We start from the raw sequence: 23,570 nt of genomic DNA on the forward strand, positions 1-23,570 counted from the left end.
GTATTCAGATATAATTCTTAATTTTATACTCCGAAGTTTTTCTATATTCCTGAGTTGTGCAGCTGTACAGCAATCAGTTTTATATATGCAAAAACTTTACCTAAACTTGAAGGATAAAGGTCATAACTCTCCAAAGAAACATCAATTTGGTTGTTTTGGCTGGGATAGTTAATCTTCTTCATAGTAGCTAATATGGGGCTATGGTTTGGATGTGTGCTGAAAACAGGGTTGATAACACAGGGATGTTTCAGTTCCTGCTGAGCAGGGCTTACACACAGTCAAGGCCTTTTCTGCTCCTCACCCCACCCCACCAGCGAGCAGGCTGGGGGTGCACAAGGAGTTGGGAGGGGACACGGCTGGGACAGCTGACCCCAACTGACCAAAGGGGTATCCCATACCATATGACGTCATGCTCAGCTTATAAAGCTGGGGGAAGAAGAAGGAAGGGGGGGACATTCGGAGTGATGGCGTTTGTCTTCCCAAGGAACCGTTACGCATGATGGAGCCCTGCTTTCCTGGAGATGGCTGAACACCTGCCTGCCGATGGGAAGCAGTGAATGAATTCCTTGTTTTGTTTTGCTTGTGTGTGCGGCTTTTGCTTTATCTATTAAACTCTCTTTATCTCAATCCACAAGTTTTCTCACTTTCACTCTTCTGATTCTCTCCCCCATCCCACCAGGGGGGAGTGAGCGAGCGGCTGCGTGGGGCTTAGTTGCCAGCTGGGGTTAAACCACAACAAAGCCAAAGAAAATTTGTATCTTATCTTAAAAAGAAATTAACAAGTCTTGGCCAAGCAACAAAACATACTGTGTTTCACAGTCTCAAAAATACAAAAGCCAAATCTAAGTATCATGTCAGAATAGAAAACACCACTGGTTTTAAAACATGTTACTAATATTGTACTATTAATCCCACTTAGCAATTCTTATTTAAAGTACTTTGGTTTGAAGTTTTAACATGTTGATCAAAGTATATAACCTTTAAAACATACTTAAAAACCCTTCCAAGACTTTGTTACATATTCTACAGCACTGAACGTTACCATACAGAAAATTAGTGCTAATGTACAGTACAGTATCCCAAACTAAGCGCCATGGAGGCGTTTTGAATCACAGCGCAGTAGCGCACTGTGCAGAGGTACACATTTTTTGTCTAGAAGAAAATCTGTTTAGACAGCTAATTATATTACTTCTGACTTTGGTGCAGAGTCAGCTTTAATGTCTCTACACCCTGTCCTTTCAATTGCATACCTAGCATCTGACTTAACTTGCATAAAATCAATTCAAACATTACGGGCTGGAAGGAACGTCCAGTGAGAAGTGGCTAAGGACTTTGTGCTTGTCTAGTTTGGAGCAAAGGAGGCTGAAGGGCAACCTCATTGCTCTCTACAGCTTCCTGCGGAGGGAAGTGGAGAGGGAGTGCTGATCTCTTCTCCCTGAGATCCAGTGACAGGATGCGTGGGAATGGTTCAAAGCTGTGCCAGGGGAGATAATAGGCTGGACATTAGGAAGCATTTCTTTACCGAGAGGGTGGTCAAACACTGGAACAGGCTTCCTAGAGAGATGGTCAATGTCCCAAGGCTGTGAAGTGTTTAAGAGGCATTTGGACAATGCCCTTAGTAACACGCTTTAACTTTTGGTTAGTCCCATATTGGTCAGGCAGTTGGACTAGATGATCATTGTAGGTCCCTTCCAACTGAAGTAATCTATTCTATTTCTGCACCTGTACCTAAACGTGCCTGATGTTTCAGGCATAACTTAATAGAAAAACATATATGTATTTCAGAAATTTCACATCTGCCTTAAGCATACAAATGCTCAAAATCAACCTCAAAATTCTGCAATATCAGCTTCTAAAAGTCTTTTTGCATCAACACATTGTTAACTTTCCTTAGCCCTCTTTTTCCAGCATCAGGGCCATGCCTCTGACATCTATCATGCTTTAATGGTGCTACTCAGCAGAGAACTTTGTTAAGCTACGGCACGGAGAGGTCTTCACCAAAAATTTATGATGCAGCTTTATTGAACGAATCTGCACAAAAAGCTGAAGAGTGAGAGGCAGCTGTAGGCAGGATCTGAAATGGCAGCAAGCCAAAATATAAAACACTGGATCAGCAAGTAGTTCAGTGACACCCTGGAAAAATGCCACATTCTCCGGCCGTCAAACTGCCAAATACATGGGAGCCTCATTGAGATTAATGTGTCCAATCATATACCTCAGAGCTATTATTTCTAACAATGAAGCACAACCTGCCTGGATCTGCGGACAGCCTGAAATAATATATCAAGTCATGACCCCTTGGAAGCCTGTTCATCACTCCGACACTAGGAACCTCCAGAGAACAAACACAACCATCAACATGGCACTCAGGAATAAAGAGACAGCATTCCTTTTATTTTTATCTCCTGATAAAAATGAGAAGCAGCATGTTCTTTCAAGCAGAAAAAAAATGAGAAAGCCAGTCACTACCTACCCTTGCCAATGGGTCAACATAGATTTTGGTGTAAAACAGCTGGTCATCATCATTATCCTGCAGATTCCATTGCTGCACAATACGATTTATATATGGAGCATAACCAATAAATCCTGCAATACCACACACACGTAAGTTATTTCCATAAAAAGCACTACTCTGCCAATGCTGTCCACCAGTCAGGGACTTCATTCTGACTGTTTGGTGCCAGCAAAGGAAAAGTATGAAATTCATACAACTTGGCTCAAAATCCACTTTTCTTTCCCTGATACGTATCAGTTCTGTTTTAAAGAGTTCATAATTCAGGGTTATTTTTATACTAATGTTATTTTAAGGCAAAAAATAGGAAACGGAGATCTGTTTAGGACGGTCCTGTGAACTCCAAAGCATGAGATTAGACTACTACTGTTCCCAAGAAGTCCATCTGTGGAAAAGGTTTCATTTTCATCAATCACTTCTTGCTGGCAGAGAAGCCTGAATCTAATACTGCCAGAACTACAAAGAATTCAACTCAAAACCAATATACGTTATATGTTTAAGCCAAAACAAAAAAGATAGAGCAGATAGGTGAGGTAAAGAAGGGAGGGAAAGGAACAGGGACACTCCCAGATCTACACGCTGCCCAGCACCATGTACCTAGGAGAAGTGACAAACTGTGCTCCATAGCAGTTAAACAGTATCAGTGCATGTATTAATCAACTGCAAAATTACTACCAAAGCTGGCATTTAAAGGAGAATTAACACATCCAGAATTAACACATCATTGAGATGAACAGGAGTAACTCCCACTTCTGTTGGAATGAACTGCCTACGCCACGCTGATGGGCCAGGCAGAGCTACCAGCACATCTACACTGTATGCAGAGATCCCCAAGAACAAGGTAGCCAAGTCAGGAAATTCTGTGACCCAGCTAAACTGTGCCTATAAATAGCATGTACTGCTTTGACTGGTTTCAATCAGTGGCATCCTGGGTCATCCCTGCACAGCATTTCATTGCAAAGCACTCATTGCAAAGCTGTTACTTCATTTACCTGCTTTTTACAAGTTATTGCCAACAAATGCTATGTAAGTTTGAATGAAAACTATTCTTGAGCACAGAAGAAGAGCTGTTCTGGTGGGGAGGGAGAGGGGAAGAGGAGGACAGCAAATCCAGTCTTCAGTTTTCTACTTGGGCAATTCAGGAACAGTTCCACATACAAATACATAAAACAGATAACAGAAGTGAGTCATGTTCAAGTTCAAGAGTTTAATGTGTTCAAGAATCACACTTGCCTCCTGAGTTCAGGAATCGTTTTCCACTCCGGACAACAGGATACTTGTCAGCTAGCCTTTTATCCGGCCAAATTAGTCCATCTGCTGCAAACACCACTTTATGATTAGTTTCCTGAAATTTCTTTAGCAGTTCTTGAGGGCCCCCCGCAAAGATAACATCATAGCTGAAAATAAAGAAAATATATCTATTAGATTAGTTTAATTTTAATGTTGCTGTGTTCAAAACAACGAGTGGTTGGACTATTCACATTTTAAAAATCAGACAGTCCTTTTATTCTGAAAAATGACTCATTAAATCATGTTTTACCACCATGTAAAAATCCTATACCCTTCTAGGAGAAAAACTTCAATCAATACTATTTATCCAATACAGTTTTCCCTTCTATTTACATTCTTTTTTTTTTTTTAACCTTCCACATTTTGGACATTCTTTTTCCTTCAGATTTTGTCTACCTGAAATTGATATTCACATTTCATGTATTTTGAGTAAAAAATATATTTTCCCCTTTAGAAAACTGTTCATGTGTTTAAGAACAACAACAAAAAAAAAATCAAAACTTAGCAGATGAAATAGAGTAGGACTGAAAAATGATTTAGGTGACTCACTGGGAAACTCTAGACGATCTTGTTCCAAAACACAATGGCACTGACTTTCTTCTGAAAAAAATGTACTTGGATATTTCTCAATACAGTCTAGTTACCCATAAACTTAAACTGTGATGCATCCTGACAAATATAGATTTCTCCTTCAACCTCTTTAATGTGCTGAAGACTTCAGAAGGCTCTAAACTTCACAATATTAAATTACAAAAAACTTCACCTGCCTTTATGTGTTCATCAGATTTGACTCCCAACTCCTATTGAGGCCAAAGACCTAAAGGTGGAGGGCTCATCTCTAAAACCAGCTGAAGGTCAGCACTAACCCAAACCAGAAAGAAACATGCACGAGTTTGGCAAAGGTCATGTAAGAATGTAGTATCACAAGCCTAGTGGTTTCTTGTTGTTGAACCATATCTAAATCAATGCCTCTGAAAAAAAAAAAAAAAAAAAAAGACAAACCAAAACCTCAAAAATATGTATAAATGATTGAATTATTCAGAATATAAGGTTCCTTTGTTTGTATTGAGATCTACATATAAAAGCGTTAATGTGCAAACCACTTCAAGGTTCATTTTACACAGCATGAAACCATGACACAGTAATACTGGAATCATGTCATAGATTAGTCTCTGGCTGAAGCAGCAGAATATTAGGATTTAATAGCAGCATCTCAGCCTCATAACTTCCTCAACTGAATGCAGATTATTCCACGCATCTACCTTAGTAACCGAAAATCATCAGCCCTGACACAGGGCAAAGGAATCGTACAGACACCAAAAATCAAAAAGTCTAACCTTGACCAAGATTTTGTTCTTGCAAAGTCTTTTAACGGGGCTAAGAAGAAGGACAGCAGTACACAGAACTTTTTGCATTGCAATGTATTACCCAGCAATAGTGCCAACAGATCAACCATTACTGACTTCTGGTACTTCTTTATTACAGTTCTGAAATTACTTTAAACGTCCTTTCTTGAAAGGGGATTTCATGCAATTGACCTAAGAGAACTGAACAACAGCTGGCTTGCAAATGCAAAAGGGAAGATGATTTCCACCGCAGAGCAAAGTATGAACCCTGGAGAGGAAGTGTGTTATGTAGTCTATATAAAGTAAGTGGGTTTCCGAAAACTCTGTTTTGTTTTTCTGTAACTTTGGCAGAAGAATGTATGAAAAAAATATTTTACATTTTGGAGCTTCCCCAGTTTTGCAAAAACTGCCTGTTTCTGCCCAAATATACAGGAACACACTTCCCTCCCTTTTCCATTCAATTGGTGTAGCCCAATTCAAAGCCAGAATGAGCCTCAAGAACAAGCAAAAAACAGGAGACAAGTTGAAGACAGACAAAAACAGAGATTTGTCTGAGGCTTTAACTTAATAGCTTATGGCAGGCTATGCTTCTCCTCTTTGATCAGGTTAGTGCTGCTGCTGCAATGACTTGCAGCTGCGGGAAGGAACCAAACACCCCTGGAACATTGCTTCCAAGGACTGTCATTCTGGAAAAGAAAGCCAAAGTTAAGCAACATGCTGGGCTAGCCACAGGCTCTGCTTGTGAAAGGGATATGCTACTTAATACAGCAGAGTTTATAATACAAAGCACAGTACAGAGCTGCTAAACTGCGTTACCAATTATTGTAAACTTTACACACTAACAGATATTATGCAGGAGTATGAATCCAGCACAGACCTACACTTTCTGCTACTTTTCATGGCCTTCTGTTTTGTCAAGAGGTGACTTACTGCCACCACACACCTCCTCCTGCGCAGGACCTCCACCAGCCTTCCTCCCCTCGCTGCCAGTCTCCCCATCATCTGCTTTATGAGGCTCCTGCTTTTCTCTCCAGGCAACAGAAAAACTTCTAGAGTCAAACTAAAACCTATAAATCCATCATTTGCCTTGCTTACCTGCTATGTCAGATTATTTTCAGTCTATGTAGCACTCAACTCCTACTGTAAGCGAAGATTCATCTGAGGTCTACACCACTAAGACCATCACAAAACGGGTCCCAGGACTATCCTTGACAGTTTATACTGTTATTATGAGTGATGCACATGACTCACTTTAAACAGGGCTTCAAAATTTGACAGGGGAGAAAAAGCGTGGATATATCCAGGAAAAAGCAGGCTGTCTTGGCAAGCTGGAAAAGCTCAGATACTCTTTTATTTATTCTTCATAAATTCTTCCGATTAAGTAGAACGCAAGAAGGAAAAAAAAAAAAAAAAACACAAAAAAAACAAACCAAAACAAAACAAAAACACCAAAAAAACCCCAGAAAGTTTCCATAACTCCAATCCCATTTCCTGAAGCTCCCAGATGGCAGATGCTTGAGGCTGGAATCCACCCTTCCCTCCTCCTCTTTTGCAGCAGCAAAGCACCCTTGCTGCACATCCAGTGCTCCCAGCAACACAGGGAAACAGCAATGGTGGCTCAGGTCCAGAATTGCACTTGCAACTTTTGCATCCACAACTTTTATAACAACAAGGACGTATTACTATTGGAGCTGCAGGTTAAGAGCTCAAAATACAAACAAGAGAGGGCTTACTAGTAACCAGCAATTCAGGTCCTGTATTTCATCCTATTTAACTGGACTGTTCAGCCACACAGCCATTTTGTCATTTACACTGTATCCCCACCGGGAACACACTTTAACCATTTTGAGATAAGTAGAAAATGGAATTATCCCTCACTTTCTGACAAATGTTTAAAGAAACAAAACAAAAAAACAAAAACCTGAGAGGCTTCAAAAGCCTTCCACGATAGAAATAGATGGCTGCGGGAGTTTCGGATGAACAATCACAGCATCAACCATTTTATCCAATCTACACTGGCCATTAGCCAGTTCAATCTGAAATGGTCCAAAGTAAACCAGAGGTTAGGTCTCGCAAAAAAAAAGCCTAATTTAAATAGCGTTCCATTTGCAGGCAAAGCATTTTGCTATCTGCACCTAGTCACAAGCTGTCCACAGAAGAAGTTCAAATTATTTCTAGAATTGTGAGCCATATAAAAAAACTGCTCAAAAAAAAAAAAAAGGCAAGAAGCTAAGTTTAAGTAAACAGTTCACTAGAAATGGTTTGCCTAGACACAGTAAGTAAACCAGACATTTCCTTCCCCCCCCCCAAGATTAATATTCCAAATGCTTCACAATGAATATAATGAAAAACACTTGAAAAAAGAAGGAAGTTCACTATATTTGTCTTTTCCAAGCTTACTGCTATATTGATTAACATTTAAATTGCAAACCAGGATTCCTGGAAATTAAAAAGCTCATTAGAATTAAAACGTAATGCTAGAATCAGCAAACTATTTTTTTCTCCTATTTGGAATCAGTTCCACTGGCTTTAAATCAATATGTACTTGGGATTATGGACCTCAAGAACCTGGGAGGCCTTAAATCCTGTGATGTTTCATGGCAAGAAAGATTATGGCATCTCCACTTCAACACACATGGTCCTCTGTACTCTCTCATCCATGCCAGCAGACAGCCTGCCCCTCGAGAGAATAAATTATGTTGGAGAAGAATTTGAGCTATACCCAAATCTGATAATAAATTTGCATATTTTACCATATAGGGAGAAAATAGTGATGAATCAGGACAATAAATTTGAAAACAAAGAAATGCAATGTAAGTAGCAAATATTTGGTAAGCGTTTGATTCATCTGAGCATTCAGTAAAGAACAAAATAATCTCCCAATTTAATCTTAAAAAGTTTCAGTTATTGCATGATCAGTAGAATACCACTATGAACAAACATGTAATATATTTACTTTTAAAAAGGTACTTTTTCCACTTACCAAATGCAAAACTGATCAAGTCAATAAGAAAAAAAATGCAAAAACTGAACAAATTCTGTTACTTTTACTGTCAATTAAGTTTACAAAGAAAATATTCAGTGTAGTAAGTTTCCCTTATAAAGCTTGTTCATTAATTGGTTAAGATGATTCAGTAATTGGCTTTCTAGGTCTATCTTCTACTTATCACAAGAGGTAAAATTAAAAAAGAAAACTGAGTAGCATCTTTAAATTTGCTACTAGTTTAGCAGGGTACTCCAACTTTCCTAAACTCTTAACTTACGCAAAACAACAAAGGAACTTTCCAGCAAATATCACTGTCAGATCGCTTTCTCTTGTGATGTCTGCTGTACAAATCCTGCCAAATCTCTAACTTGCAAAAGGGTCCCTAAAATTCTTCAGCTCTCAAATTTTAAAAAAATAAATAAATTTAAAAAGCAGGTTAAAAGATGAAAGAAAATTCTGGAGCGGTCATTCCAACATGACTCAGTAACAGCAGTTGCACGAACCTCTCCAAGCTTGCACTCAGCTACCTCCCCAAGGCTGTCTGTCTGCAGTTGGGGCTTCATGTCCCCAATTCGGGACTTGGTCCCGTACCTTCCTTACAGGGCTTCTTTTAGAACTGTGAGCCTGCTCTGATTAATGCTAGCATGGAAAAGCTTGGCGGCTGCTGTGAGCTGGATTCTTAGCTGCTCTGATCATGCTCTTGTCACAAGAGCAAAAGAATAGGAGGAGGGGGAAAAAAAGCAGAGGGAAGCAATGGAAAAAGTGGGATTTGAACATGTTTGAGCTCCCTGTTCGCTGTGACACGGAGAAACCTATCTGGCTTCCAGTGAGGATGTTCAAGCATAGCTGTGCTATGAGCTATGATCTGGCACCTGCAGCAGCACTGTCTCTCCAGCCTTCCATTGCACAGACAGCACAAGCACCAGGGGTGTATCTGGCACCAAGCCTCTTGTTTCAGTTCTCTAACATGTAAAACAAGTTCTCCTATTAAGTGCTTTTCTCAGGGGCCCGTTTTCCAGCTTCCTCCATATCACCGTTACTGTATGGAACAAGATCACACTCTGGTCCCTACCGGCCGCTTTATTTCTGGAGCTGCTTTTGCTCCCACTGCATTCCACCCTCCCAGCCCGCAGCCACGTCCTGCCCTCACCGCAGCCGAACAGGGAGAGGATGAACGCTTGCCTGAAAGCCTGTCATCTCCCAATAACATTTTTTTACCCCCTCGAGGCACCAGAACTATCAACAACTCTTACATCTGTAAATCCATTTAAAAAGTAACGATTTCTCAAAGAGCGATTTAGTATTTTTATGAATGGAGAAAAATGGAAGCAAACGCTCCCAAATAAACAGTGAGGGGGAAAAGCAGCACGCAACTTTCAGCATGTCACAGCAGCTACTTTTGCATGCCTACCCAGACTAAAATGTAAAGGCAACAAGCCACGTTTGCTTACCATTCAACAAACATTACAACCAAGTCCTCTTGATCAGCATAGCTTTCTATGCCTTCTTTCAGCAGTCGAACTTTCTGCCCTCCACCAATAGAGTTAGGCAGCTCACCACCTTTCCACTCTTCACCTTTTCCAAGTACCTGGAATAAGAAAAAAGCACTTTTTGCTAGTTCCAAAAACAAGAGGCTTTTTAAAGCAGATCCTTATTGAAAACAGATGTTAAAGCAGAAGCAACACATTAAAGCATAGCAAGCCAGCACTTCCAGCATCGTAAGTTTTCCATGTCTGAAGCAGCATTCAGCACAATGACATCACTGCAAAAACATGAGAGAGACATTTCTTAACCAAATAAGAATCAAGCAATTGCCTGCTACCTCCATTTATTCAAACGTGTCTCCTTTGGGGGGGGAGGCGGGGGCGGGAGTGGAGTTGGTAATTGTTTCAAAATTTGTATTAGAAAAACATTCTGAATAAGGCCTTTAAAAGTCAGTATAATCACTTCAGGAACGGAAAGCGTACGAGACCTTGGTGGATCATGGTATTACTAATACAAATTGCAAGCTCCAGTCTTTCTGAAATCCCTCCAGAACGCTTTTGTACAAGGAAAGGATAGGTTCCCCAATATACAGCTGGCTGCTAAAATCAGCTAAACAAAATTCCTCCCTAGCCAAGCGCTATAGCGAATTACATCTCAAAAACAGGAAAAACCCTTAAACATTTTGTGGGTTTTGGAACTTACAAAACCTGGAAGAGCTACATTGCACCATGTTTTGGGCAAATCTGCAAAGCTAATAGATGTGTCTAGAGCTCAGGCTTCTCGGGTGCTTTACTACAGCATTAGCATATTAGGAAAGGTTCTTTTGGTTTTCCAAGTTCAGTGGCAGAAGTCAAACTTCAGAGACCCAAATAATTTCCTATTTATACTGTAGACACTGTGGTAAGTAAGCAGAAAAATTTCATAACACCATCTGAATTCCTGGATTTTCTCTTGCAGAACCAATTTGTGGGGAAAGTTTAGAAGAAGGTTAGTGCCTTCCCTTTTTCCCAAGGTCACGCAGAGGCCAACCTCAGTACGTGACATATGGAGACGTGGAGCAAGGCAGAAAAGGCTGGCAAGAATGATAGAAACGTTTCGTCCTCTCAAAGAATTACAGGTTCTTGGGAAACACAGTGGAACTTTCAGTTGTGACCCTCCCTCCTTCCCTGCAGCAGGGATCCAGCCTTGTTTAAGGAGGAAGGAGACATCCGAAGCCCTCTGAGTGCAATGCAGTTTCCAGAAGTATTCATGCAAACAAAATTAGCCACACTGAAAAGCAAAGCTGTATGATAAATCATGATAGAACCTGTAAGGTTCTGAGGATGCTGATCACAATAGCTACTCATCTGTAAAACAGTTCCTAAGGCAGTGGAAGAAGCACCCTCCCATAGTCTTTCAGAGGGGGACCAGCAGGTAAGCAACAGGGACAGCAGCAGGGCCATATGCCAGTGCCCTGCCTGTCCCCGAGCTCTGTAATTGTTTTTCTTTGCCCCAGCATGCAAGGAAGCTAATGCAACTTCAGTTACTATTGCACTGTTTCTGTCTCAAAGGCTGTATAGTATGTATATTTAGTATGAAAACATGCAATACCTTTACTGTGTAGTTGAAGTGCTTTGCAGTTTGCATGAAACGGTGAAAGCCATCGGTTTCTTTAGTTGCTACAGTAAAAACTAGTAGTTTATCTGAGGGAGAAGAAGAAGAAACATGTATTAGTATGTTTTCAGGCCACAGTTTATAACAAAAAAATGCACTGAACTGGATCAGGGGGCTTTATGACTTGCGTGCATCTCATTTAAAGAGAGGAGGCAAATACACCGTCATATTATAGGCGTAAGACATCAAACAAGAACTGCTATGGACAAGGGTGCTGTATTTAAAATTATCCTCAGGAAGAGGAAGCAAAGAAATCTGCCTGTATTCTGTAAACAACTAGCGTAGTACATGACAACAAAGCTAGTATGACTACTGGACAGGAAGGAATCTTCAAAACAAAAATAACTTACTACTTTTCAGTCTGAGTTAATCCTGTGACCTCTTATCACAGGACTGAATGGTACCAGACAACTTCACCCAACCTCAGTAACTCCCCTGAAAGCAAGTGGTTCATATTCTTCATGAAAACAGGGCGAAAAAACCAACCATGGAAACCAGTTCCCCAACAGGCAGCATTTAGTTCTTTTAAGTCCTTGGGCAGAAACAAAAGAGTAAGATGTTTTTTTTTTCTTTTATTCAGAGCCTCTAAATTATAGCAGTGCTAATTTTGCCCTCTTACTGCATGCAGGCAAATGACCGTGCAACCAATTTCCTTTTCATATCCCAGCGTTTTTGACATAGTTCAAATGAGGCCATGAATTCCCACTAAACAGCTTCCCAATTAAACAACTGAACAACATTCAGCAACCTATGCAATATGCTGCATAATCCAGGTACATAATTCAAAGCTATGAGAAAGACAGTACCCCTATCCAACATCAAGTATTTAATCAGACCAGCCTGCATCCCAGAGCACATTGCAGTTACCCAATTTGGTCTGAGTTCAAGCAACAGCTGCCCTCTAAACAGAGCCCATGAGATCAATCCTTACAAGAAAGTAAAGTGCCTCTAATGAGCATTCCAGACACAGTGCCTGTTGTTGCTTCACTTTCCCAAAAAAACATCCTCTGGATTTATCTTTACCAGCACAGTAACATGTGCTAGAAGTGGCTGCTGTGAAAAAAAATTCCTATTAACCCTTCAGCTTTGTCCTCCACCACCGACTTAGCCGCCCTCAGACACCCGAGATGTCATCCTGAGTGTATTCAAATCAATCACCACTTGCCATTTTGTTTTATTTGACACAAGAAAAATTAACACACACGATGATGATCCGCTTTCCACTTTGTGGAAGAAATGCACCTTGCTAGTTACTCATGCAATGCTCTCCAGCCAGGTACCAGGGTACTTCAAATGCACCTCTGCTCAGTCAAGCAAAAATACCTGTAGGAGCACAGACATAGACTGCAGAGTAACATAAAAAACAGATGTTCTAATGAAATTCAAGTCAAGAAATTCAAAATAGCCACAGCAGGCAAACTACAGAGACTAGTCTCAGGAGCCACTGATATTTTTTCCACTAGTCAACAGATCACTTCCGATAACACTGCTACCAAGTCAACAGTGGCTTGGCTAGTGCATCCTCAACAGCAGCTATAAAGCATACGTGAGGAAGAACAAGGATAAGACAAGCATATATGATGCTTTGTCTGCTTTTTCTACCAGTCTCAGTATATGGGTTTTCCTGACCTGGATGGGGTTTCTGTATATTCCAAAACACTCGGTCCACTTTGTGACCTTGCTCTTACCTAGTCATTCCTTGAACTGATGCAACCTTTAAGCAGTGACAGCACCATGTGCCCAGTACCTACCCCAAAAAAAAAAAAAAATCTTCTGTGCCTTGAGCAGGGCTCCTACAGTTTTTATCTGACACAGCCCAAGTTCTTCAACTACAGACAACACCTCTACCCGCCCTCCCCACCACGCACAATATTGCGGATTTCTCTCACATCCTACCACAGCTTTTTTTTTTTTTGGCTCCTCTTGCTCAACAGTCCTAGTGAAGATTTTAACTGCTGGCTCTACTGAACTAGACTGACACTCCTGCAATACAATACACAGCAAAGAAGAAACTGAAAATACTTGAAATGCTTCAATCAGCTCAACTTGAACATCCAAAAACTTTGGGAAGACCGTTTTAGAAGATTAATTGCTCCATCTTTTTCCCACTTAAGTGCTAGCAGTCTTTTGTAGGCAAGAATCAGAAGAAAATCATAGAATCACAGAATCATAGAATCATTAAGGTTGGAAAAGACCTCCAAGATCATTGAGTCCAACCATCAACCCAACACCACCATGCCCACTACACCATGTCCCTAAGTGCCTCATCTACACGTCTTTTAAATACTTCCAGGGATGGTGACTCAACCACTTCCCTGGGCAGCCTGGTCCAAGGCTTGACCACTCTTTCAGTAAAGAAATTTTTCCTGATGTCCAACCTAAACCTTCCCTGGCACAACTTAAGGCCATTTCCTCTCGTCCTATCGCTAGTTACTTGGGAGAAGAGACCAACACCCACCTCGCTACAACCTCCTTTCAGGTAGTTGTAGAGAGCGATGAGGTCTCCCCTCAGCCTCCTCTTCTCCAGGCTAAACAAGCCCAGTTCCCTCAGCCACTCCTCATAAGACTCGTTCTCCGGACCCTTCACCAGCTTCGTTGCCCTTCTCTGGACACGCTCCAGCACCTCAGTGTCCTTCTTGTAGTGAGGGGCCCAAAACTGAACACAGCATTCGAGGTGCGGCCTCACCAGTGCCAAGTACAGCGGCAAGATCACCTCCTTATTCCTGCTGGCCACACTACTTCTGATACAAGCCAAGCCACTATTGGCCTTCTTGGCCACCTGGGCACACTGCCGGCTCATGTTCAGCCGGCTGTCAACCAGCACCCCCAGGTCCTTTTCCTCTGGGCAGCTTTCCAGCCACTCTTCCCCAAGCCTGTAGCGTTGCCTGGGGTTGTTGTGGCCGAAGTGCAGGACCTGGCACTTGGCCTTGTTAAACCTCATACAGTTGGCCTCGGCCCATCGATCCAGCCTGTCCAGGTCCCTCTGCAGAGCCTTCCTACCCTCCAGCAGATCAACACTCCTGCCCAACTTGGTGTCGTCTGCAAACTTACTGAGGGAGCACTCAATCCCCTCATCCAGATCATTGATAAAGATATTAAACAAGACCGGCCCCAAAACTGAGCCCTGGGGAACACCGCTCGTGACTGGCCGCCAACTGGATTTAACTCCATTCACAACTCTCTGGGCTCGGCTGTCCAGCCAGTTTTTTATCCAGTGAAGAGTGTACCTGTCTAAGCCATGAACCACCATGAGTACATCTCCGAAGGGCAGGAGGACCTCCACAGAGGATTCCAGTGCAATACGTTCACAGATGCACTGACACACAGTCAGGCAATAATGTGCTGACTCACAGTCAGCAATAATGATTCAATACCTTCAAAATTGTTTATTCTAAAGGTCATGCAATCTGAAGTAATTCTACAGGAGTCACCACAGAATGAAGAAAAAACATGGTATCTTAGACTGACTAAAACAGAACTGAAGACAGAGGATAGGATTTTTCTCTACGGAACAGATTAAGTTATGATTAGTTTTTTGTTCAAGCACTGCATTTTCAAATTAGAGGGAACTGGAAAAATCTGATCATACCAGACTGCATCGCCAAGCCAAGTGAATCCATTATTGAAAGTTTCCTAGGTGACCAGTCAAGCACTGACTATAACCATGGAATTTGGTTTGGGGTAGACATATTTCACACCTACCCCGTCCTGAGGAATGCTAACAGCAAGGCTTTCAAAAATCTGTACTAGACAACATGATGTAAATGACAAAACGTGGGCGGCATCAGATTCCTCTCATAGTCACTAAGTCAAAGAAAGTATTAAATCAACGTACAAGTACAGTTTGGCAAGCAAAAAACAATCTACTGTTCTTTATGGGATATTGTTTCTCTCTTTTAATGGAACCCACAGTAATTCCACCTATACATTGCTCATGTATTTCAAGATTCACTATGGAGCCTGGTATGTTACTCGACTTTTGTGGAACAGGAGGAAAGAGAATGATGTGCCAAATCATAAGGCATTTCAGCCTGAGCTATATAACATGGAGCAGACAAATAATGCAGTTTATATTGACATGAAACTCACAGCCAATGAAGCAATCTAGTGTAGGCTGCCTGAGTCAGGTTTGCAAAGAATCACAGAACAAACAGGAAGCTATTTTTATAAAGGTACTATTCACATTGGAAGTTTTCTTTTTAGCATACTTGCCAATGGTCAATTTTTTAAAATTACAGATGAAGAGGTTTAAAAGGCTTTATTTCCATGTCTCTGCTGCACCACAGAATTTTAGGTGCATGTGGTACTTAAATAATTTTTAAGTGCAGTAGAAGTGTAATTATAGCATTTAGAGTCCATTTAGAATTAGACGTTTTTTATAGACTATTTAGTCTTTGTTGGGGTTTTTCTTGGGGATGGTGGGTTTTTTGTTTGTTTTGTGGTTTTTTTTTTAAAGTAAGCTGTATCTGACCAAAAAGCAGAGAAACACGCTCTTTATCTATAGTGTCTATAGTGTGTATGGAGAGACAATGCAAACTGCATTAAATTATAATTACCTTGGCATATTATAGAGGGTATTACTAACCAAATGAGGAAAGCAGCACCTTTCTCTTCTAGCTACTAAGACATTACAAAAAAAAAAAAAAATTAATGTAATTCCTGTAGGCTCCTGTGACTTTATTTAGATGTAAATGACATCTTGCACCAGTTTTACTGGCAGAGTTCCACTAAGCGTAGCATGGGAGATATTTGTTTCTTCCTGTGTAAGTAAGTGAAGAGAATACTTCTGACCACCAAATACTTCTGCTAATTTATTTTTAATCTTTTAACTTCATTCACTTTGAAAAATCTATTCCTTGTTTGCTACATTTAGGTACAACAACCCCTTAGAACACCTGTCCCATTTGTGTCTAGTAACACAAATCCAAAGTGACTTTCATGAACTCACAAGTGTGTAAATGTGCAAGTACAACACAGATCCCAGGGGAGTAAGTTTATCCAACTGCTGTTTCCATTTCAGGATGTGCTCAGCTACATCTATTTTAGCTGCAGCCACCCACAGTGTCCCTGCTGTGCGGAGCAGGTTTGGTCCCACAAGAGCCCTGCCGGTGCAGCACCAGAGCCCTTACCGCAGGCTGAGTCCCTCGCAAATGTCGCACTGAGAGGTTGAGTGACTGGCCCAGAGTCCCCAGCAGCATCGCTGTGCCGGCTCCAGGGCTCCAGCTGTGCAATGAGAACCTAGGCGTAGCAGCCGAAAGCTGTCTGCAATTACTCAGACCCCAGGTTACCACTGTGGCCCGGCACTCCCCAGCGAGCGAGCCGCAAAATTCTCAGTCTTTGCAAAATCCCCACGATGAATTCTAGCTGCAGCAACACTGTTCCTGCTTCGTATCCACTTCGGCACAAATCCCTGCCCTGCCCTCCACCCAGGCATCTACCCTAAGGAGCACTGCTGTATGGTCTTACATATAGACTTGACCTATCCAGTTTCTTAAGTCTGACTATCCCCCTCACACAGGGGGATAAATACACACTCAGTAATATTTTCCAACAAACAGTGACAGCATCCTCAAAATGCAAACATCTGTGAAACCAAGAACACAGCAGGCGGTCACAGCCCCCCACACTTGCAGAGTACTGGGTCACCGCAGAGGGCACGGGCTGCCTGGCAGGGCTGGGCTCCCCAGCACACAGCCTGCCAGAGGCATCTTGGCAGTCACTGGAGGGGATTACCAAACTTGGCATTTATTTCCACAAGTCAAGTCAGTTTGTGTAAAATAGGAAATGCAAACCCTATACTGAAGTTCAACAGGGAGGCATGAAAGAAAAAAAAAAATCTCTGAAGAGCTTCATGCCAGGTATGAGGGTGTTGAAGTTACTAGAGTGCAATTATTCCAGACAGCTTTCTGATAGTTACATTCACAAAACAGCTGTTCTGTTTTGAAAACAAGCCTGAGAGAGCACACATTTGGCCAAGAAAAGTATATCCAGTGACAAACAGAATTCATTTTTACATGCAAATTAGGAAACCCGTTAGCACTCAAGTTGTGAAAGACAACACTGCATATAGAGCACACGCAATGCATTAGGAAATCCAATGAAGGTTTATCAAAACATCTCATTCTCTTACTCAATCTTTTGTGCTGCTACCATCAGGGATCTGACTGTATCATAAATATTTATTTCCAGAAATAAGAACTATAAACCAGAGCCTTTATCTTCAGCGAGGTCTCACCCAGGAATTGCCATGGCAGGACTGCTTTAAGTAGCAGTGACCTCTCTCCTTGTACCTTGGCAAAGAAGTACACAAGAAACTGCAGCCATTCCTCACACACCCACATGGCTCTTATTTATCTTGAATAACACTGACAGAGATTACTACATAATTTCTACCAGGGGTTGCAGACACTAGTACAGTAGCTTCAGAGCAGCCAAAACTGAGGATATTGCTCACAGCCACACGGGAGCTGACATTTAGTCCTTGGATTCAAGCACCATGGACTTCTCTAGAGTAGGAGTGAGCCGTAAGATCAAAAGACATCCGTGCATGGTACCACATTATGCCTTTAAAATCTACCTCCATCTTTAAAACTAGTGGCTTATAATGGTAAACAAATGATGTTTTGTTCCTGCAATATGGTTTGATCCATGTTCTAATGTCTACATAAAACACTTTCTACTTTCCCGTTTGCAGATTACATCCCACCCAGAACTACTCAACAGAGTAACAACTGTGCATCAACCTCTCCATCAAATGAGCAGAGATGTACAATTGCAAAATAATTCACCAAAGGTTTCCAGCAAGCAAATAAACAAGTTGCTAGAGATCAAGGAAAAAGCTTGGGAACCTGAAGCATACTAGGAATACCTCCATGGATTTAAAAAAAGGAAAAAAAAAATACATACACACTGTCAAAGAAAGGTCAGGTAGTAACCTTGGCAGTGATCTATGTGACCTTAACCTAAGGCATAGGCTGGGCAGATACCTGGAAGAGAAAATGGATGAGATGGATACCTGGAAGAGGCACATGGATGCATCCAAGCCCATTAATTAAGCTATGTAATTGTGCCTATTATTATGTCTCCTGCATCTCTGGAGATGTGGGAGACCAACAGGGTACAGTTTCAAAAAAAACCAAAACAAAAAAAAACCCTCAAAAAACCTAGAAAACAAAAGAAAACAAAAAAACAACCAACCCCAAGATTGGATTTAGCTTGCCTTTACACCACATAGGAGCATGCTTCTCCATCATTGGAGAGACGCACTAAAGCACAACACAACTGAAAAAGTGTTTTCAGCCTGGATTCCTCCCATCACACTTCAAAAGCACAGTAATGAGGAATGTTCAAAAGTAAGCTGAACTGAGAAGTAGCTGTCAGGCTGACAGTAAATGGCCCCAACTAACTGCAGACTTCTGATTGCATTTCCGCTATTATTTCTTGTTTCCACAGATTAACTGTTAAAAAAGAAAGAAAATAAGAGGGGGAAAAGCCTGTTTGGTTTTGGATTAAAGTTTTCAATATGCCTGTTTATTTCCAAGGCAAGCAACCTACCCCATGTATAATCATCTCAAATTTATGAGTCCTGACTTGGCCATGCTACTTTCCCTTCCAACTTCTGTTCTCAACCAGTAACGAGAAGGTGAACTAGAGGAATTGTCCTCAACAAGTGCTATTTTCCTCCCTTACGCTCCTCACCTAAAGCACATACTCCATCAACAAAATCCATGTTCTGAGACTCAGCAGTCTGAGTTAGAAACAAACTGTAATTAGCAGTTTCTTTGACCTTCCTATCCGCTCTGCTCCCCTAAAATGGGAACATCTCTGTGCCTGGAGGAGAAATCACAGCCCTCAACTCTGCCCTCAGCATAGGTGCCTGCACACCAGAAGCTCCTGGTGCATGCTTTCCAGCGTCACCAGCCCTGTTTGGAGAACATGCCATTTTAATATCATTGCCCTGATAACATGCAACACGTTTCAGTTAGCAAATAAAAGGATAATAGTGCAGGTTGAGCTGTGTGCGGGTCAGCTTACAGTATGTGAAGGCATGATCCGTAACTGGGATTCAAGATCTAGAGTTTCTCATAACTTTATCATAAAACTGGTAGATTTTGGTAGAATAAAACTTTAAACACCATTTAGGAATACAGTATCGCTATACAACTAACCTCCTGTAATTTCTTTAACAGATGAGTTATATTTCTGGAAGATATCCTGGGAAATGTAAAATACTCTACAAAGTCTTCTGAACAAGAAGAAACTTACTGAGATCCAAAAAAACAGCTGATATGAAGCCTGCTGGAAAATATTTATAGGCTCAAGTGCTGTTTCCTCCATAAAACTGAATAACATAACTGTCTGAGTGCCCAATTAATTGCAAAACTGTGAAAGAGCTTTTAAAGAGAAGGCAGCATGAGGTTTAAGCCCACAACAGTAAAGAAAGCATTCAAAAAACTGAAATGGATCACTGGGCTACACAACACTGTAGAGAGTCAATACAGTCATGATAATCAATTCTATTCCCATGCAGTTTTGATGACTTTACTAAAACCAATTCTTCCAATAAGCTTCTAAGCCATGTTGAAGCTCTGCAGATAGCAGGAGGGTCACCAATAGTGCCAACAGCAAGTTCCCTTCCCTATTTATATGGACTCAGACCGTATGTTCAAAACCCAAAGAACTGTTAAGCCAACTAAAAAGTTGAAAGATCAAAGAGCACTTTCAAAATCCAGGATTTTTAACACTTTCAAAATCCAGATTTTTAGCACAACACGATTTTCCACTTATCACTCAAGAAGGCAATATTAGACTTCCTAAAAGGAAATTTTTTTCCCCCCCTATAAATAGGAGTTATAGCCTAAACATAAGATTCCACATCAAATAAAACTTCTGAAAATCCCCATACTCTGAAAAGATGTCAAACAGCTGGAGACAGGAGAAACCCATCATATATAAAGTAACCATGACTGTAAATTATGTAATCCAGCAGCAAACAAAGATGATCTTAAGTACACAAAGTGAAAAACACGAACTTTTAACATATATATCTACCTAGCATCAGTTTATATGACGTACATATGGTCAAAGAAAGTAGTAAGCCAACAGAAGAATTTCCGGTCAAACAAAACTTTTGGCATAAAGAGGGAAAAGACAGAGCCATCTGACAGCTGTTTATTTTCCCCCAGGATTCTTTAGAAACACGACAATGTGCTGAAATAGCAAACACGGTCATCTTCTTTTCTCAGGAAAGAAATGTGCATTACACTCCAGGAGGGGGAAAGATGACTGGTGCATAAACAATACTCCTTCATACTTGGAAGTTCTGGATTTTTTTAATCTGATCTTTATATTATATAGTCAACTTCTGTTCCACACAGAACACTTTGCTGCATGCCTCCACTCATCCTACAGCTTACTGCTTCCCAGAGAGGCAGACTGGTTTCAAAGTCCCATTAACCATAGCCATGATCACCTTGTAAGATTGAATCCTCTGCAATTTAATAGCATGGTGGGATTGCTGTTAAAAAATATCCTTGGAGGGGAGACAAAATATGCTTGAAAAATTCATGAAAGATTGGAAAGTGATAAGATTTAAAATTATAATTAACAGATAGCAAGTTAAGAACAGTCATGGGTTGCCAAACACATAGTACATACTGATTTCCTATACCAATACACGTTCTTGTGTGAGAGAGAGAGATTCCTAAGAACCAATGCTTCAAATAAATCTTAAAGGCCAGATTTTGAAGAAGCAGACCCTGTACTCTTCTGAAAGTTTGGTCTGTTTTCCTCTGTATCACAAACCTCCTGTTAATTACTGCACTTCAATGCATACATGTCTTACTGCAAAATACAAAGAGCAGCACAAATGTTATTTACGTAATTTCCAAAAAAGTATGAGACTCTTCTTGGCTAGCTATTAGCAGACTTGTACCTTCTCCACTTTAAACCAGACATACTAAATTAAAGCAAAGTAAAAAGAAGTCTGTCTTTTGATGGTATAAGCATAGTTATTGCAGAACGAATGTAGGTACACAGGTATCACCTCTGCTACCACCTGTTCCTCAAAATGGTTCAAGCTGCAGGGAAAAAAAAAAAAAAATATACCACTGCCTTTAAACTGTTGCAAACAGTTTGTGACCACAACTGGCATTTATGGTTATCACAGATCACTCAGTTCATGGGCTGTCCATGGATAATCCTTCCTGTGCTCCCCCAGGTAATTTATAGACCTTGCTGAAGTTACAGAGCAATAGCTATTGGTATCAAAACTCCCAACACTGTCCTGAGCCAGGGAATGGAACTAGTAAAGGCAGGAAGTTTTCAGAAGTTGCCTAGGGAAAGTTACTTCTGAATAGCTGGTACTGTTGCAGCTTCCTCAGCCACAGTAAACGTTGCCTGTTACAGGGTTCTCACTCTTCTCGTATGTTTTAAAGGAACAAAAAAGCTGCGTTAGCAGAAATGTGTGCTTATATTAAGCAAGAGCTGCTCTAAATTTTCTCATAATATAGAATTTATGCTACATGAGCACTTGCTAACACACAGCCCCTGGACAAGACACTAAAATTTTCTTTTTTTTTTTTTTTCTTTTTTTTCTTTTCTACTAACTGAATCCAAACTGAAGATTTCCAAGACTTAAAAAGAGACATCATTCAAGAGTCCCATTATTGTTAAACGCCATCTGCAATCTAAATCCATTTTTGAAGAGTGCTATAGCAACCGTGCATTTCAGAATCTAAAGTTTGTATGAAAATACTGAAGACTTCTCATGAAAAGAAATTCTCTCATGCTTTAATTCACAGCCCACAGGGATGTGAACAGGCATTTCTCTCTTACACGCGTTCTGACTCAAACGGCAAGCCTGCTGAGCTGCTGCTTACTGCCTGTCTTTTATCACATCATTTCTCATGTCACATACATACAGTGTCTAAAATGTTTACACGGAAATGATCAACTGTTGAATAGAGCCAGTTCTAAAAAAAAAAAAAAACCAAAACAAACACCACCTCCACCTGCAGTCTATATCTCTGTAACTATTTTTCTATGTATATGCATATATACATACACACACTTTCAGACAAAGATTAGCAGTTACTCCCAATATTAACACACAACTGATTTCAGAAAACATTTGAAAGCTGATTCTGTCTCAGCTCTTGATTTACTTTCTTTTAATTTAGTAGTATTGAATATACAGTCAACAAGAGCTCATTAAGACCTGTATGTGCACACATCAATCACCGGCAGCGGTCCCGGGTGCAGCGCTGGCCGGTGGTCAGGCCTGCACTCACTCTAACACAAGATTTCCTCGTTTTGGTAACTGAACAAAGCCAGATATAAGAAGCAGTAGTCAAGAGTTTTTCCATCAGCTTCAGTGGACTTGGATGAGACCCTGTTTACTGAATCAGTTATTCTGTAGTAAAGCAAAGATAAAACACATTCCTTAGTTCCCAGATAAGAAAAAAATTAAAATCAACTGTTTGTAAATGACATCATTGCCATGCATGAAGCAACTCCTCCAAGAAGAGCTGCCTAACTTCCTGACAAGCAGAGAACAGATCAGGTTACAGCTGTTAGTGCCCAGATAGCAATCAAACCACAAAAATCTTCTCGAGTGTGGGAGTGGATGGAGTCATGGCACAGGCTGGGTCTTGCTTGGATGCGCCGATTGGATGGCCCTGGGATAAACTGTCATGGGGCTGTGCAGCTGAGAGCAGGACACAATCAACATCAGCTGTCTAAGTGAGAAAGTTTACTCAGCTTCTGCCTTTTAGCAGCCTTGCCCTCTCTGTCTCTCTCATAAAATATGTATCTAGTGAAGAGCGTGCTGCTTCTTAAGCTGTTGTTTAGCAAATCCAGCTGTTTAAACAGAAGCAGTCACACACAGCACCAGGCATTGTTAAAGTTCATTTTCTGACAGCTAATCAAGCCATCAATGAAATTCAGCAGGTAAGATTTGCAGTAACGGTTTCTCCTTAGACTAGTCTTTGTTTAAAAAAGGAGAAAGTGGAGCTGCAACTGGAGCCATCCTGAAGATGCGTAACTGTCCTTCATGCCTACACTGTGGTTTGTGTTGTCAGCAGACGCTACCACCCCGATTAGTCAGTTCTTTTGAAAAAGCTGCCCTACAGCTTCACATCTGGCCCTACGTCCAGATAATGGACATGTAAAAGTCTCCAAACACAGGCCACACAACCCTGGAAGGAGAAAAAAACCCATACTTTTCAAAGATCCCTTTTCTGTGTGAACAAGCAACTTAAATACCACACTTGTGAGATAGAGGTAGTGCCCTGCCTTG

At 41.0% G+C, this 23,570-nt stretch overlaps 1 protein-coding gene across 2 annotated transcripts in view; it reads right to left on the bottom strand.

The window, feature by feature from the left end:
- PLOD2 (procollagen-lysine,2-oxoglutarate 5-dioxygenase 2) overlaps positions 1 to 23,570 on the bottom strand; it is a 59,465-nt gene that overhangs the window by 29,058 nt on the left and 6,837 nt on the right. For both annotated transcript variants that reach the window (XM_075158331.1, XM_075158332.1), the window contains exons 2-5: positions 11,210 to 11,301; positions 9,586 to 9,722; positions 3,746 to 3,909; positions 2,474 to 2,586 (exon numbers count right to left, since the gene is read on the bottom strand). In XM_075158331.1, coding sequence (XP_075014432.1) covers positions 2,474 to 2,586; positions 3,746 to 3,909; positions 9,586 to 9,722; positions 11,210 to 11,301 — 506 coding nt within the window. The remainder of the gene's footprint in view (positions 1 to 2,473; positions 2,587 to 3,745; positions 3,910 to 9,585; positions 9,723 to 11,209; positions 11,302 to 23,570) is intronic.

This window comes from Calonectris borealis, chromosome 9, assembly GCF_964195595.1.
Source record: "Calonectris borealis chromosome 9, bCalBor7.hap1.2, whole genome shotgun sequence".
NCBI lineage: Eukaryota > Metazoa > Chordata > Aves > Procellariiformes > Procellariidae > Calonectris > Calonectris borealis.